Source organism: Perissodus microlepis, chromosome 5 (genome assembly GCF_051167445.1).
Source record: "Perissodus microlepis isolate ML-2025 ecotype Zambia chromosome 5, ASM5116744v1, whole genome shotgun sequence".
NCBI classification, from domain to species: Eukaryota; Metazoa; Chordata; class Actinopteri; order Cichliformes; family Cichlidae; genus Perissodus; species Perissodus microlepis.
In genome coordinates this window covers 22280550-22298620 of record NC_140465.1, presented here as the reverse complement: position 1 = coordinate 22298620, position 18071 = coordinate 22280550, and the positions used below count along the sequence as shown (strand labels likewise).

Genomic DNA, 18071 nt, shown 5'->3' with positions numbered 1-18071 from the left:
ATTGCATTATTGCGTCGGTTTGGGGTGAACTTAAAAGAATCCAGTTATGATGAAGAGACTGGCTTTTTCAATATTAAGTCATTTTCAGATAATTGGTCTTTCTGCGTGGCTTATCCCCCTAATAGGATGTTGTTCACTTGAACAGTGAAACTTTAAAGTTCCATGTGCATAAAGCAGTTTTACAAACCAATTTTAGAAGTTTGGGGATCAACATTGACTGACTACAGACAAGTGGTAAAGCAACGGAAGCTGGTGCAGGGATAATAAAGGTGATGATCATTGGTTTCGGCAGGAAAGTTAACTCCCCTCCTCCTCTGCACTTCATCTGTGGGAGTGGCCTCCACTTTCAGGTACCTTGGTGTATCTCATTGAAAACTTTACCTGGAGCCATAGCACTTGCTACCTACTTACAAAGGAACACCAATTCTTTCTCATGAACCTGAGGTATGCTGGTACTCTGGTGAGGGCGGTGAAAGCCCCACCAGCACAGACATCTACACCAGCAGAAGCAGGGCCTTCTTCTTGGTTTTTAACCAGGGTGCAAATGAAAAAATTTACTTCAAGTCATATGAAAATGACTTTGAAATCCTTGGAAGGAAAAAAAAAAAAAGTACCATATAAAATTATGTTGCTGAAATCTGACAATAAAGAGTAATAATACAAGCACTGTTACACAATTTTAAAAAACTCAAAAAAAATTTCTACATCCACATGCATCACAATTCCTTCTGCATAGGTCAGAAAAACAAATCCGGTCTCTCTTTAGTGAACACAATACAATTACTGCATACAAGTTAGTTTTTTTTTTTTAAGGCTCCTTCCAAAAACTCAAAGCTGCACAAAGCAGTGAATTGTTTAAATGGCACATCAGAAGATTCTGACAGAACCCTCACAAAAACACAACAAAGCAAGATCTCAAACAGCTTTTTATTACATTTTCCAATCAATAACAGTACAATTTAGTACAGTATCTATCTTGCATCCAGCTCACCGTGGAACACCAACAGACCGAAATGAAATACAAAAAGTGAATAGGTACATAAGGGTGCGGAGCTCTATAATATTAATGGAAAGAGAAAAGGGAATCCACCTCAGTTGAATTGCATTTTCACTTGTGGCCATACACGAATACATCACATTTATTGTACATCATCGCAGAAAGGAAAAAAAAAAAAAAGAAAAAGAAAAAAGTGAAAATATGTCACAACTTTAACAAAAGTGCTTCTGTATACAGTGAAAATGTTGTCATTCAGATGTTCTGATTTTCAATTTAAGACCAATGGAGGGGGGGGGAGGGGAGGGGGTGTACAAAAAGTTTTAGTATGGACAGTGTGTGAGGACATTTCTGTTCCATTGTGTGTGTGAAGATTTGAAGGAGAGAGAAGGACTTTTCAAGGATAGATTTCTCACAATGATTGTTATAATTATTACAAAATTGGCATCAATAGAACTGGTAAGCATAATTTACATTAAGTATGCAGTCAATAATAAGTCTGTTTCCATTCTTGCTCACTCTGGTGCATAGCGTTACCAGTATTAGTACATGATGTATGTATGCAGAGTTTGAGCCAAAAATAAATTGGCCTCTATTAAGTTCAATCAACAGGTTACTCTCCTTTTTGGAAACAAAAGAAAAATCTAGGATTTTTGCACCATTGAAAGCAAGTCTACAGCATGCACATCTAAATTAACTCATGGCAGACAAAATTAAATGTCTTAACTTAAAACAGACCATTATTTTCAGACATTGATTTTGTACATTTCATTCACAGAGTTGCAACTGCAGTCCCAAGCAAAGGAAGTGTCTATTAAGTCAGGTGAGGTGTTTCACTCAAAGTGGATACGAAACACAAATCCCCTTTCATATAGTAAAATCGAGCCATGCCTCAGTTACCTCAGCACCCTAAACCAAACCCTTCCCACCAAAAGTCAAAGGCATGTACAAGAATTAAGGGGCTTAACTGGATAATTTACTGGTAATAACTCTTTCTGTACTGGAATGAGCATTCATAACTTATAGCATGTGCTTGGTTAGTTAACACAGTATTAGTTGAGAGGCAAAGCTTCATGTGCAAAAGGCTGTGATGAAACAAAAACAGCTAGTATATAAATACATCATGGACATTTTGAAAGCTGCTCGTGTAATATGATCCAAGCTTTTTACTTCTGCATGTTTTTCTCATCTGTCTTATATGATTCACCTGGATTAGAAAGACAAGCTGTAATTCAAACATATCTAAAACCACTAAAGAAATATGACAAAAAAAAAAAAAAAAAAAAAGCCATCAAGAATAACAAACCATCAGAATAGAAATCTTAAAAAAAAAAAAAAAAAAGGAGAAAGAAAAAAAAAAAAAAAAAAAAAAAAAGGAAAAAAGTTAAATAATTTGTACAATTACACTCCAACATTTGCTTTCAAGACGCACACATTTGCATGGGATGATAGTGTTGTTTTCTCTTTCAAGGTAACATAAAATGGTCCAAGAAGGAATGCACAAGTTTTGGATTTGATACCACAGGAGATCCTTTCTTAACTAGGTGATAAACAATTGTGCTCTTCTTTGTGTAGGAAAGGCATTGGTTTCCCTTCGTTTTTGTGGTGTCCAAGTCAGTTTAAACAGTGTTGAAGAAGATGCTGTGAACATTCTCAAGTTGTAATGGTCTTCCAGTCAACTTTGGAGTTAAATGAACATCTGAGAAACAAAGAAAGGTTAAATTTAAGATTTGAATAATCTAATCTGACCTACTGTTTAGCCTTTTTTTTTTTAATGTTCCGCCAGGTTAAGACCTTAAAACTCTATGGACAAAGATCAAGCACTGATTGTGTCCCATTACAAACAACAACCAAGTGTGGAACAAGCGTAAAGGTAACTGGATTTTGGAGGGAAATTGGCATTTATTTGGATACAAATGTAAAAAAATAATAATAATAATAACAAAAAATAACAAAAAAAAAAAACCAAACAAAAAAAATGCAAAAAAAACCAACAAAAAAACCCCAAAAAACAATCAAACAGTAAAAGAACCTTCAGGCTTCAATTCCAGATCTTCAGAAAACTGTCCCAGGATCCTGTTGCAACTGCCATGCCATCATCAGTAACTCCCAGGCAGCTAACGCGGTTGTCATGTCCAGCCAACACACCTATAAGCAATCATAATTGTCATTTAGTTAACAGTAGTGCACTAAGGAAATACAGGTGACATCAATTTGGATGTTACAAAGTGCTCTTGGGATTTACCAACACTAAGGAGATAAAAGGCTTTTTCAGCAATACTAACCAGCACGATCAGCTTTTAGTGTGTCCCACACATTGCAGTTAAAGTCATCATATCCTGCCAGAAGAAGGCGGCCACTCTTTGAGAATGCCACAGAGGTGATGCCACATATGATATTGTCATGAGAATAGATCATTAATTCCTGATCAGCACGCAGATCGAACAGCCTGCAGGTGGCATCATCAGAGCCCGTGGCAAAGGCATTTCCATTAGGGAAAAACTGAAAGTTCCAAAAACAGAAATAATTATTGTCCAATTATCGATTGAAATAACAAACAGGAAACAAATTTAGCAAGCAAAACACTTGTATTTACATGTGTATGGAACTTACACAGATGGCATTAATGTCAGACTCATGGCCAGTAAATGTCTGTCTGCACATGCCCTCTCGAACATCCCAGAGTTTAGCAGAGGCATCACAAGCACCAGAGACAAATAACCTTGAGTCAGGGGCGAGTGACAGGCTCATGACATCACCGGTGTGTCCAGCAAATGTGGTTGTCTGCTGGCCAGTCTCAATGTCCCAAAGTGCACTGTGAAATAAAAGATTTAGAATCAGTTTGCCAGTTGTCTAGCACGTTAACTACTCATTAACGGAACTCAATGTCATCTTTTCACTCACCAAGTGGTATCTCCAGAGCTTGTAACAATCTGGTTGTCATCAAGAAAGCGACAACAGGACAGGTATCCTAATATTGAGAGTCAATAGAAGTCATTAATACACAAGTGAAAGACAAATGTAGAACTAGCAGTGCACATTTAACCCCTACTTGCAGTTACGGCTAATCAGCAATTAGCAGTAAATAGATCAGTTATTTAAAATTCATTGAAAATTTAAAAAAAAAAAAAAAAAGGCTAACACAAATTTTTAAAGCAACATACACCTTATCATGCCAATGTTTTGTTGAATCCAACTATAAGTTAACATAGACAATATGGCAAAAGAAGCATGTTTTTAACTGATACTTTGCTATTTGAGAAGACATTTACAACCATTTACCTGTATGTCCAGCGAGCTCACGGCTCACACGTACATTCCCCTCACGTGTTTTCAGGTTGTAGATGGAACAGATGTTATCTAAGCCACCACAGGCCACATAGTTTCCTGAAGGCGCATATGCGCAAGTCATGACCCAGGAAGATCGAAGTGGAATGGCATGAACCTATAGAGTAACAAACACACACATGCACAGGTACTTAAGTTCCATTTTGTCAAAGAAACAAAATCTTTAAAATAGGATTACATACCTTTTGGAGAGCAATGTTACAATAACTAAATTTGGCATTTAAACACTAACACACAACAATGTCAGTCTGCCTTTATAAAGCATAAAATAAATGTCAATACTTATTTATACAATTTAGAAAGTACTGCAGCTCCTTCACTTTTTACACTTCAAAGTTTCAAGCTTTCTTTTAAACAAGTATTCAGACCCTTTGCTATAGCACTCAACGCTGTAGTCAGCTGTGTCCTGCTGGATTTAATGTGTCCTTAAAATTTGTGTGTAGGGCTTCAGTAGAGTTGACCTATGTCAAAATTATTGGATTAAACAGTTTAGAAAGTCCTGCCAGGAAGACAATCACGTCAGCACGTCATCAAAAAGGTCTTTATGGTAGAGTAGTTAGACAGAAGCCAAACACAAGGTTCCTTTAAGAGAAAAGAAAGAAAAAAATCTCCAGAGCGCAACAACCTGACTGCAGCAGTGAACCAAAGCTTACAGCAAAGAACGCTCTGGTGGCTTGCTGACAAGTTTCCAATGGTTCCTTCGAGGACAAGCCTAGGCCTGAAATTTAAACTGAACAAAAGATGTTTCTAAACAAAAAAAATAAAAACAAAAAAAACTGCCAAATTCTTTTCAAGTCTAAACTATAAAAATAAGCTATTGTGAGGTACTGCCAGATCACAAAGTAAGTTCTTGTGACCCAAGCTACAACTCAGAAGAGGCTGCACTGCTGAGATATTAGACAGCATCCTGTAAAAATCACGGCCGTAATTTTTCCATTTCAATGGAAACATGATATCAGTCAATAATCTGCTGCTTAGGGACACCATAATGCAACAGCTTAATTAAACAGAGGATGAAATAACCAGCATTAAAGTATCCCATAAACAAATCAAACCTCCATCTACCCTTTAATGTTGGAAGAATTACCCTTTAATCTTTTTATTACCAGCTGGATCATTGTCCACAGTATCACGTTAAATTATATTACCCCAAAAGGTTCTTCAGTATCCCAAACAAGTCAGAAAGCTTTTTAAGGATCCCGAAGAAACTTCTGTCTTTGGTGGAGAAGCCAGATTACCTTTTAGGCATTAAAACAGTGTACTCATTCCTCCGATATCAACAACTGCACACCAGACACATCAGCCTCAAGGGAAAGGGCACAAATGCCTCTTGCTCAGCTGATCTGCAACACTTTTAAATATAAGTTTTCCCTCTTTTCAATTCAACATATCCTCATAGGTTCAAAAAAAATGTTTTATCCCATAAAGAAGTACAACATAGTACAAAAGGAACAACTTAAAAGGTAAACTAAATGTATATAGTTTTATTAATTTCAAGATCACTTTTAGTATCCAATCTATGTAAACATTTTAAAACATCAGAATGAAGATGACCGCACTTTTTTTGTCTGCGCTTTGTAAGGCTGTGTTGTTATTACCTGTCAACTAGATTAAACACAAGATTTGCCTATTATTCCATTAGTCCTCATTATAAAATAATAATGAAGAAAATTACCTTATTTGTGGTATAGCTATCCCAAATAATAAGTTTGCCATCTTGAGAGGCACTGACCAAGAGCCTACAAAAAAGAAAAGAACAGTAATATGAACATCACTAACACAGTATCCAGGGGTTGTCACGCATCTATTTTTTATCCAGAGTTAAAAACAATAGAAAAATATGCATAAACTGCTGAAAGACACAAAGTTCACTATGCTCCACAAATCATATTCTGGCTGTTAGGTTTTACCTAGAATCTGTTCCCCAATGCATGGCATATATTTTAGCCAAATGGCCCCGCAGCGTTCGTCTTGTACGCATCTGGATTCGGCCAACGGGGTCAATGTTAGCTGTGATCTGTAAAACATTAAGTGCTATATGGTTCATTTCCCATCAAATGCTTTTCAACCCAAACACTATGAAAAGTTAAATGTTACCTGTGATAGTGTGGCATCTGCACATGCTTTCCTGGCATCCTGAGGAGACAAGGAAAAAAAGGGGGGGTCAACACTTTGGTCAGACATTTTCCATCTCACACCAGTCTCGACTGGAAGGGCTGTCAGATTTTTCAGAATAAACGTCTGTATGCTTTTATGTGGAGAAGTGATACTTTGTTACTCACTCTGATCTGATTCTTGAGCTGCTCTGCCTCTTGGCGTAACTGGTCCAGTTCACTCATCTTATTCTGCTTTTTCAATTACCTTACTCCAGCTACCACGGGCACTTGTTGCTCTAAAAAAGCAACAAAAACAAAGGAAATATGAGGAACTTTAATCTTTCAAGCAAACCATTTTAAAATCAAAGCTGTAATGAAGACAAACGCAAAATGGGTCTGAACGCAGCTCACAGACCTGCAGTGGATAAAGATTTTCAGCGAGATTGTTTTGATTGAATTGATGGCAAAAAAATAAAAAATAAACTGTTTACCTACAATATGTCCAATGTGCAGTTCATGCTTCAACCTTACTTCCCCACCTCAATGTCACCAGCTAAATCCTGACACACAATTCATATTGCCAGACAAATCTTGTTAAAGCATGACTTTCCAGTGATCCGAAAAGCAGTCATTATCCTGTTGACCTCAATCCCTGGGATACTCAGAATTTCAGTGATCAATAAGCCACTTATATTAATACAGAGCCTCGAGGCACGCTCAAAGTTCAGCTAATAAAATATATACATATTAATTTTACTGATGAGATATATATATATATATATATATATAGCATTCCCAGTGTGTCTGAAATCAGTTTCTTTGTATGCGACACTGATTTCATTCACATGGAAGATATCAGGAAAAAGACAAAAGCTCAGCAATGCAATACTGAACTAAAACTGCATTTAGCATGACAGATTTATCTACCATTTTAATTTCTGTTATGGTTCGAACATTTGTTAACTGTCCATTTCAGTAACGTCCACGTCAGCATACTTAGAGTAACGAAAAGTAAGGTTTTCCTAAGGTAGAAGAATGAAACACCTAAAAGATGGCTGCAATCAACAGGTAGGAATGGATTTATGAATATAGTATTGAATTTAATAATAAGGTCAGTAGGAGGAGTATTAGTTGGACAAATGTTCTTATACTGACTCCAGTTATCCTGTAAGACAAATAACCTTGCGGTAAAATCCATCTAATGAATTATGAAAGTGCGGTGAACAAAAATACTTTACAAAACCAACCTGAAGCTGCACACGGGACATCTCTTTGCATTTAAAATGGGAAATGGATACTTCTGTATTGAACTGCAAAGAGTAAATAAGTTACCAACCTAAAGTGGAGAAAACACTCTCAGTTTTGACCAAATGTAAGATCAGCCATAATTTTCTACAGATTCAAGAGTTATTGTATTGTTAGAACATGTGAACGCTTGAAAGCCAAATTCTTTCTAAAGAATTGTAACTTCCTTCTATTATATGGATACTGAAGACGACAGTCACAAAGTTAAACTCAGAATTTTTACTTGTTAGACATGTAACAGCTTAAAAGTGAAAAATAAATAACATTACCAAACCTAATTAACCCAGAAATTAAAAACAAAATGTAATACAGATTTAAATATGATTGTAAAGTTACTAAAGATCAAGTTAACTAGCACTGCCCTACCAGTTACCTTACCTTGTGTTTTTCCGTCAGCTCACCTATGTTACTGGAAGTTGCAGGACAAGACTGAAAGTCTTCTCAACCTTATCTACACTATCGTTTAAGTTGTCTGACTGGTTGGCCTTTCTAACTCAAGTTATCCTCTTATGCTCATTAATCTTATAATAAATGTGTCATGGAACGTAATCATGATTAAGCATCATCCAGTGACAGCAGGATGCCATTCTCACCTTGAAAACCTCTTAAAACATAATTTTAAAACTATATTCCTTCTCTCAATCTGAGAAAAATAAAAGAACTAATAATTGAAGTTAGAAATATTTACTACACTAATGTAGAGTTTCCTGTCTTAACTTTAAGTATAATTAATCCCATGAACTCAAAAATAAAACAGAGTTTTTATTTAGTACACAGAGTTGGAAACAACTACAGAAAAAGGAGGTTAGATAAGTAACTCTGCCTGAATTTGAACTTTTCCAATGAATTTAAATTAAATTATTTTAAGTTAAACTGATGAGTATCTATCACAACTAAACTATGAAAAGCTGTTAGTTTTAAAGTGCTACTCAATGCTCAATGTTTTAAATTCAAACTTGAGTCAGATGAAATAAGACACCTAAATCTTTTTTGTTCTTTTTTTAAATGCCAAATTCCCCAAAAAATAAAAATAAATTCCAGTGGCAAATATTAATGTGGAATAGCCTGGAGTCATGTTATAAATCTGAGTTTTAAATATTCTACATTCAGAAATTAAAAAAAAAATAAAAATTCAATCTTGTTGACCTCTGTGGATGCTTACAGTTAAGGAGTTCCTCTCCCTCATCACTTCTCCTTTCCAAGCGCCTGATCAGGGTCAGCTGACTGCATGATAAACAATGAGCAGTGGCAAACAGCCTGAAGTTGCAGCTCACTAGTTTTCAAGTCCCTTAAGGGCAGATTGTGTCTGCTATTTTAGGTGTCTTCTACATTTTCAGTTAAATGTGTATGTTTCACTAGATAAACAAACATTTGTTCTCAAGAACATATCGGCTTATCTGTACTGTTAAATAATAATAATAATGCAATGTTTCACAGGTCTAAAGCTGGATCACAGAAAAAGCCATAACCAGCAGTATCACTGAGCAACTCCATAATCCTAAAAGCTAAAATCCTCAGTCAATGAGTCTCTAATCCTATCCATGTCCACTAATGTAAACAGCTGGCAAAGCCTGTCCAGGCATTAGAAATATGTTTTTCCAATCATAAAAGGATGAGATTAATCTTAATTCTTTTACACACAACTAATCCAGGCACTTGCTTTGAGAAATTGCCAGGATTTTCAGCTTCCAATGACATCGCAACCATATTACAGATCCTCTCATGCAGTTGTGACCAGATACAAGTAGGACTACTTTCTGAAGGAATCCAGTAACATGCAATTAATTTCAAAACACTATTGGTAGTTTTAACAATGCAAACAGATTTTGTGACAGAAAATGTACTAGTATAAATCAACAGCATGAACTAACGTGTTTGTGTGCAAAGGTTTAACCAACAGTGTATGAGTTGTACTGATAGTTGACACAGACATTGTGTGTAGTACTGTGATTTGCCTACAACAGTCACAATGAAATCATTTGCATTGGACTTTGCGTTGCATTTGAATGGCTGCCGGATAGCCGTTTTAACCCCGCTTTTGGTTTGAATTTGTTTAGTAGGTTACTCTGCAGAGGCTGCACGCACGTTTCAGGAGGAAATTACACGCAATTCTGCACAATAAGGTGGCAAAAATACTGAGTGCTGCACAGTGTAAAGATAATATGACTTGCACTGAAGATGCAGCTAAACGCCATCTTGCAGACTGCTGTCCGCTAGTTAGCTTGCTAGCAAGCTCGACAGAGTAGGCCTGCAGGCAGGGCAGAGCTAATATTCAAAAAATTAAAGTCACCTTATTAAGAACAGTTACACACAAGGGTTAAAAATGCCTGGAAACGAGCAGAGTCAATGTAACGCAACACTCGCAAAATTTCATAACACGCGAACCAAATAGCCAGAATTATCTAATGCAAAATAACGTAACCACAGTCACTTCAGGGAAGACTCCGCCGCTCTTCCGCAATTATACAGGGTGCTATGTAGTTAGCTTTTAAGCAACAGTGGGTAAACCAGAAAACTGGCTTGTGGATTGGCCTTCGGAGATCCACTTACTTACATACTAACAATCTTGTTAAACGCAGTACTTCCAAGTTAATTTGATTACCACGTAAATTTATTTGGTCCTTTTAATCTTGCAGCAGACGGAGGGAGGGGGAAGACTGTAAAACTGCAAGGTCGGGCGGCGATGGCCTGTTTTACTCCAGCAAGCGACAAATGCAAGAAGAAAAAAAAGGGGGGAGGGAAGGGGGGCTGGGTGTTTTTCATAAAGCAAATGACCTTTCAGAAAATAAGCGAATACAGAAAGAAAAAAAAAACTAAATCCATGAAACCTGCAAGTTAGCTGGCTGTTGATAAGTAATGTTCCCAACACGAGTTAAGGCGTTGCATCGACGCGGCCGTTTTGTTGCAGACAGGCACCGATATGCTAACTTATTTGCTCGGCTGGTAAAAACAGGGTGTAAACGCGGCAATGGCATTTACGTTAAATAAGTGTTGCAATTTAATCCACAGAAGCGTGCGCAGAGTTAACAAGTGATGCTATAACCCACTCTTTTTAATCACAAGAAAAACACTGTTTGCTGTTATTACGGGACGTTTATTGTTCCAGCCCAACCCAGTATGTCATCATCAACTGACAAAATCTTTAAATATACCATTTCGATTATAATGTAAGTCAGTGCAATCAGTGAAGCTTTAAATTTAAGCATGATTACTGCAGTTGTCTCTTATATCATATGGTTATCAATGCATTTTATATCAAGAAGCACCTCCGCTGGGCCAACATTACTTAAACGCCAGCCAGAAGCTTCCGCCGACATTAATTGTAGCTAACGTTGCTCAGATGCTTGGATACTAGTTAAGTTCCGTCATTTAATTTGCAGCTAATACTCTACACCGGGATCCACCGATGCAAACACTCTTATGGCAAAATAGCCAACTTAATGCTAGCTAACCCCTGCTAACTAGAAGGCTAGGCTACTGTTACCCCACCCCCGGGCAGTTCAATTCCGCCACAATTCATTAGCTAAAGGTAGAACAGTTACAATTACAGCTCTAAAAGCAGTGTGCTGGTCGCTTCATTTTGCCTTACCTGATTCAATTTGCGCCTGTTTTTGAGTTTGGGCATTGACTGGAACACGGGACGGTGTGTATCTCCGATCCACGCATCAACGAACACCACAACGCTAGCTTACTAACTAGCTTAAGCCAGCTAGCGTAGTTTTCCGAGGAGTAGCCCTTCCCGAACGCAGGCTACGGCTGGGGGAGCTTGACAACCTCAGTCAACCAACCGGAGAGGGGAGGGGACGGAGAGGGGGAATCACACCCACTAAAGCCCTTTAATGAAGGCACTGCCCAGGCAGATAAAAAGCCAATCTTTAAATTCACTAAAGCTCACCCAACAAGACAGCCTACTGTCTCCCTTTTGCCGAGCTTAACATCTGCCCTTTCCGTAGTAACACTCTTGTCCGGCCACCGAGCGATGAGATGGGCGCGGTAACCCTGCAGTCAGCGCTGGGAAACCCCACGTTGCAGCAGAGAGGGAGAGAGAACCTTCGATTGGAGTTCTATAACTGGAGATGCTACAATTATCATCAGCCCCCTTGCAGCGATGCTTAGCACGTCTAATTTTGTACACGCGTATTTAATTCGAGCACAATACAGTTTAAGAGAGCACACTGTTCGCTTATGTTCTGAGCAAAGGAGCCTAAGTTAAAGATCGAGTAAACAGGGCCCCAACTTCGCTTCTAAAGTAGGAAGTGGTAATCATGATTTCAGTTCAGTACTGGGGGGCTTTTGCTCCCTTCCCGATTTCATAGTTTTTCGTATATTTTCCACACTTGTTGATAAAATGCACTTTATTTTAATGATTATTTCATTTATTAACTGTGAAATAAGATATCCAAACCCTATGGCCCTACGTGAAAAAATAATTACCCAGCTACTTCCCCAAATCCCCTTTGTGAAATCATGAATTAACTGTGAGTAACCACTTTTTTTTTTCTTCCGAAAACTGAGTCGATTTCAGGAGCTACACTCAGGCCTGATTACTGCCAGACCTGCAGAATCAAGACATCAAGTAATTAAATAGCAAGTTAAAAGGTCTCAAAAGCAACCCAAGAATAGATGATAAAGCCACTCGCATCTATCATTCTGGGTTACAAATCCATTTCCAAGGTTTTTTTTCCAGTCAACCACGGTGAGGGCCATTATCCACAAATTAAGAAAACGTAGAACAGAGGTGAACCTTCCCATGAGTGGCCGATCTGTCAAAATTACTCCACGAGTGCACCGACGACTCATCCAGGAGGTCACAAAGAACCCATTACAACATCTAAAGAACTGGAAGCCTCAGTTATTGCACTTAAGGTCAAAGTTCATGATTCAAAATAAGAAAGCAACTGGGGAAAAAACACTCACAAAAATTGTAGCTACTGAGGTAATGATTACTTTTTCAACATATGCAGCGATGCAATGCAATTTTCTGGTGGAAAATCTTGTTGGTGAGCATATATATCAATGCTACTTTGATTGCACCAGCAGCCAAAATGCTCTTGCAGAGTGAGTATACACACCCTAGCAAAGACACAATGACATAGCTGCTACTTGACCCTGCCTCAACATTCCATGAATCCCTAACTGATAGAGTAGGGGGTAGGTAAGATTTTTTTTTTTTTCCAGAGGGCCGCACAGGCTTAAAAAATCCAAATGAAAAAGTTGTTATATACATTTTAAATTAGCCTACATCTTGCCAGTTGTATGATATGTACTACTGCATAGGTCACTGATTTAAAAAAAAAAAAAAAAAAAACAGCACTGAATTAAAATTAAATAGCTGTGTGGACCCAGTGCAGTCATTCACCTCAAGATTCGTTCATCAATGATTACACTCTGATTTCACTGGCATTTGTTTTGCTTTTCTCTTAGGACATTGGGGGTTAGATTGAGATGGTTCAAGGCTGATCCCTGCCCTCAAGCATTATTTTACCCATGTGAGCTATAGTGCATTTGTGAGATGGCATGAAACAAACCTTATCTGCAAAAGTCCCACCCCATAATCCATGGGACCCAAAGGATCCCCCGCCAACTTCACAGTGCCAGATACCACAGGACACCCCCAGAGGTCCCGTTTCATGACCTGACAGATCAAAGCTATTTTGGTGGCATGAGCGGTTTTGATATTTAATTTAGTCATACTAAGCAGTTATCTGATGCACAAATACACTCGTAAAAAAATCCTAAGTGGACCCAGTTCATGTAAGAAATACATACTAGACAAACTAGAATATAAGAATCCAATTAATCCAGGGGTGTCCAATCCCAGTCCTCGAGAGCTACCGTCCTGCAGGTTTTAGATGCATCCTTGTTTTGACACACCTGAATCAAATGAATGGCTTGTTATCAGGCCTTTGCCAAACTTGATGGCATGCTGAAGAGGTAATCAAACCATTAGGGATGCATCTAAAAACTGCAGGACAGTAGCTCTCGAGGACTAGGATTGGGCACCCCTGAATTAATTCATACCAGAAAAAATAAGTAGCTCAGGAATGTCATACAGAAAAAACAACCTGCAATGGATTTGGTTGAGTAAATGTAGTAAAGACGTTAACTAAAGTTCCACATGTAATCACCTGTCAGGCAAATTTCTTAGCTACCTAGTTAGCGACTACCAACCTCTTTGTCTCACTTGCCTCACGAATTCCATCTTATTCATACCCGTCACCACATCCGCTCATTATCTAAGCCCTCGCTGCATCTTGTCCATCCTTCCTCTTTCAATCAGACTACTCTCCCTTCTCTCCATTTTCAAGATACCATCTGGAGCTCAAAGTAGGCTCAGATGACATAAGACCTGATCTTCCTACATTCATTTCCTTCTCGCATCATCCATTCATCATCCATTCATCATCCATCACTACCCTGCATAACTAAACCTTGAAAACCTTGAATCAATTATTGGTACTGATGGTCCACATATATATATAAAAATATAAAGGCAAGATGGGAATCGGTAACATTGAAAATAGTGTTTGACAAATCTCTTCTTAATACACAGCATGTGAAAAGCCACTGTGTTTACCTTTCCCTCTTTATTTTTGTTACACTCACATTTTATGACAGGATTTATCTACTATAATCTTTGCCATCAGCAAAATGAAGAATACATAGAATCTCTTTAGTACCATACCTCTGAGTGACCCCGTGGAATAAAAACAAATCACATAACATTTGGATTATCATGACCATCTTTATTATGGCTTGTCAGTATAATTTTAATATTACATTTTGATCATTAATGAAAGCAGTTATTTGATTTCAACATGCAGATGCAGAAAGAAAAGTATTCCCACATTGCTGTGTAAGTTATAATTCAATGTATGTGAATTCTCCCGGTCATATTATTTTTATTTGTAAATGTCACAATGATCTATTAGTCATGTAATTGCTTAACTAGAAGGACAGGGACCTGGTAAATTCAGCTCATGAAATTCACCTGACAGCTGGTAGTAATGTTTAAAAAAAAAGTAACTATTATCTCTTTGCCTATTACCTAATCTACATATTAAATGCTAATAGCTTCACATAACTTTTCATTTTGATTTCCATGTTGTGTCCTTTTAAATTCTGCACTCTGCACTGAATTAGCTCACAAGAGGAATGAGGTGTACAGTGATACACAGCTCTTTCACTCAGCTAACAAATGTAAAATTCTTAATGTTCCGACTGTAATGTTGAAAATAACATCTTGCAGTTGAGTGCCTCCTTATTTGGATGTCAGCTTTCATAAAAGTCACCGGGGGGCTGTGCAAACACCTGCTAATGGGCCACACTAAGCTAATTGCAGTTCCCATAACTGTGTCGTCATGTGACACTGAGGTCACACAAAAATGCATCTGATTGTTTACAATATTTTGCTGCGTTGCTGTTACTTTCTCTAAAAATACGGATATTTGACGAATTTAAAGCTATACAAACTAGTTATTTTCCAGTGTAGCTGTGTTGCATTTGATGGGTGAGATCAGTATCAAATTATTCCTCATGGGTGATTAGCAAGTCCATCCTCTAAGTGCCATAAATGGTCTTCTGGCAGGCTTTTCTAAACTCTGGGGAAAGAGCATTAAACATTTAGAAATGATGAGGCTAAGACATCCTCTTATTGTGCATTAAGTGTTTTCGGTACACACAGTACTTGCACTGACTCGTTTCTATATAATCCTGAAAAATTGGTGAGTATGCTATCTTGAGAATTAACTATTAATAGTTATTAATTTGAATAATATCTAAAATGACTAACTTGAAATGAGAGGTTTTAGGCTCATGATTAACAATCCTCTAACAAATATTGTTGGCAGCATAAAACTGCAGCTTCTTAAACAGTTTCCCCATTTTCATTTCCTTCCAGGTCAGCAAATTATCACAAGTACAGATCAAAAAATACAATGTAATTTTCGAGATGTTTGATGAAGAAGGAAATGGAGACGTGAAGACACAAGAGCTAGAGAGGATGATGAGTTTAATTGGAATCAATCCTACCAAGACCGAGCTCATCCAGATGGCCAAAGATGTGGACAAAGAAGATACCTGCAAAATTCCTTGCTATGGGAAAAAAAACCCTCTGTCTTACTCTGCAGAGTTCTTGAGCTACCCATAATTTCTCCATATGTTCTCTATAGTGATCTTAGACTGAAGAATAGCAAATATTTTCTTTGGCCATTGGCTGCTTTTTCACTCATTTTCAGCCCAGTTCTTGCCCCTGACCATTTTCATAGGATTTTTCTTTTGTTTGTTAAACCATTTCACCTCAACATACAAATCATTCAAGCATTAAAAAAGCACCAAACTCAAGAGGTGAACCAGTGTTGTGTCTACATGTAACAGACAACGTATCTTTGGGCACTTTGTTACTAGCAGCTCTTCTCAAAAATGCAAAATTTGTTCTAAAAAAGAGCTTTGAATGTCCTCCAAGAAGCGTGGAAAACATTTCTTGAAGACTTCTTAAAGAAATTACAAGAAAACCTGGCAAAGAGAGTTCAGGCTGTGTGGAAGAATAAAGGTGGTCATACCAAATATTGACTCTCAAGTGTACAAACACCGTTTCTGCCTTATATACTAAATTTCAAATTATGTTTGAACATGTTTCAATAAATCACTGCACCTATTCATCATTTTCTTAGCAAAACATGCTAGGCATGGCATGGCTCAAGACTTTTGCAATGTACTGTATTTATCTAGCAAGTGGACATAGAACTTTTTAAGGTTCTACTTCTGTTGTCTGCTGATTGAGCTTTAATCAAGTTGTTGCAGTTGTTATGCTTTATTATACTGTGTTGCACGTAAACCGGTTCTATTTACATACTTTAGAAATGTCTTTTTCTACATCCGCTGCACGTTAATGTGCGCATTAGTGGAAGCTTTATCTCTTTAAAATCAGCCCAAACCAGACAAGTAAAATGCTGTAGCGATAATGTGGCTTATTCAACTTAGGAAAAGTGCTGATATGAAATTGATGTTTGTTGTTTGTTGATCTGATAAATTAATCTTAAGATATTTGTGGTATTATCCTTTGTGCCTATTCGGGCCCAGAATTTTAATACACATCTTAATCGATTAAGGATTTATGAAGCAGCTTTCCCAGAGAACAATAATATTCCAAAATGCATTTAAAAACATTATGTATGCCGCAGTCTTACTGCAGGTTTCTCTGTAAATCACTAGGTGGCATTGTTTTACAGTGTGTAACCTGAGAAGTGTCTAGTGGTTTTATGATTATTTGCATTGCCAAATCTCCCAAGCAACCGAAAATACACACACACACACACAGAGTCCAACATTTAAACTATTAAATTATACATTTATTTGTATTAAAAATATATATATATTTTTAAAAATGATTAATTTTTGTAGAAATGAAATGCTCATTGTTCCTCAGTTGTTCCTAGTGTGATTTAAAAGTTTCTTGCATTTGTGAAATGAATGATATAATGAATTAACCATTATATGACCTGTGATGCACTGAAACACTGCATTCCTGGGATTTAACTTATGCTGAAGTATAGTTTTCATGTCACTTTAACTTAGCAAAACTGTGTTAGTTATGTTATGTGTCATTTCATCTGAAGAACTGGAGGAAATATTGCAATTTCCTTTCCTGTTTCCGATTTCCTATTGTCTTCCCTGCTCTCTTTACACCTCCCTCCTCCGTTTTCTGTCTGAACCAATGCAAGCTGAGACATACCCACAATTTTGATATATATCTGTAGAATACATCCCTTTAAAGGAGATATATTGCTTGGAGAGGATCTTCTTTAGGTGTAGTTATTATGTACTGTATAATTAAAAGGGTATATGTAGCCCCTATACATGTAAATGTATTGATTTTTTTTATGTATGCATAAAAATCACACATGGAGCAGATTAAAATGTATTATTTTTGCGATGTTTCAGGAAAAAGAGTATTTAACTATGAAAGCTTTCTGGGTCTCATGGTTCTATACCATGAAAGAACAAAGAACCAGGATTCTGAACTCAGACCTGCTTTTAGAGGGTAAGAGATATATTGCCTGAACACGCTCAAGTAAGTAAAACACAACAAAGTTGTAACAAAGACATCATACTTCTCCACTCTTGTTACACGGCACAAAAGTTCCCTAATTCAAATCAAGCTATAACATATTCTGCGAAAAACACAGTAAGCATGGATATGCTAATCAGACTGTTTTCTACACGGGAGCGTTAGGGTCACATTAAGAATAAAAATATTATTGTTCATTTTGAGCATAAAGGGAGGAAAAAAGTCAAAATGTGGAGATTAAAGTTGTCGTTTCAAGTCA

The 18071-nt window shown here is 37.3% G+C and overlaps 2 protein-coding genes across 5 annotated transcripts; one reads left to right on the top strand and one right to left on the bottom strand.

The window, feature by feature from the left end:
* Positions 1 to 908: 908 nt before the first annotated feature.
* On the bottom strand, positions 909 to 11766 carry gnb1b (guanine nucleotide binding protein (G protein), beta polypeptide 1b). 4 transcript variants are annotated; one of them, XM_084928822.1, is made up of 11 exons: positions 11639 to 11766; positions 6625 to 6734; positions 6440 to 6478; positions 6253 to 6359; positions 6018 to 6081; positions 4277 to 4439; positions 3899 to 3965; positions 3608 to 3809; positions 3280 to 3496; positions 3027 to 3142; positions 909 to 2693 (listed from the first exon to the last, which is right to left on the bottom strand). In XM_084928822.1, the coding sequence occupies exons 2-10, from the start codon at positions 6679 to 6681 to the stop codon at positions 3036 to 3038; spliced, it is 1023 nt and encodes a 340-aa protein (XP_084784948.1). In that variant the 5' UTR covers positions 6682 to 6734; positions 11639 to 11766; the 3' UTR covers positions 909 to 2693; positions 3027 to 3035. The 4 variants fall into 4 exon arrangements, with proteins under 4 accessions (XP_084784948.1, XP_084784945.1, XP_084784947.1 ...); XM_084928819.1 differs by having other exon boundaries at positions 11333 to 11765; XM_084928821.1 differs by lacking the exon at positions 11639 to 11766 and adding an exon at positions 8122 to 8666.
* Positions 11728 to 17789, top strand: LOC146387298 (calmodulin-like protein 6). Its single transcript, XM_084927297.1, has 3 exons — positions 11728 to 11736; positions 15644 to 15814; positions 17682 to 17789. Exons 1-3 carry the CDS (start codon positions 11728 to 11730, stop codon positions 17787 to 17789), a joined length of 288 nt encoding a protein of 95 aa, XP_084783423.1.
* Positions 17790 to 18071: the final 282 nt, after the last annotated feature.

Bases quoted from the DNA above. Each gene is read 5' to 3' on its own strand.
- gnb1b (XM_084928822.1), bottom strand. From the start codon at position 6,681: ATGAGTGAACTGGACCAGTTACGCCAAGAGGCAGAGCAGCTCAAGAAT. The intron at 6,479-6,624 runs GTGAGTAACAAA...TTGTCTCCTCAG, and splicing joins AGCTCAAGAATCAGATCAGA to GATGCCAGGAAAGCATGTGC. The intron at 6,082-6,252 runs GTAAAACCTAAC...TCTTTTTTGTAG, and splicing joins CATTGGGGAACAGATTCTAG to GCTCTTGGTCAGTGCCTCTC.
- LOC146387298 (XM_084927297.1), top strand. The intron at 15,815-17,681 runs GAAGATACCTGC...TTTTGCGATGTT, and splicing joins TGGCCAAAGATGTGGACAAA to TCAGGAAAAAGAGTATTTAA.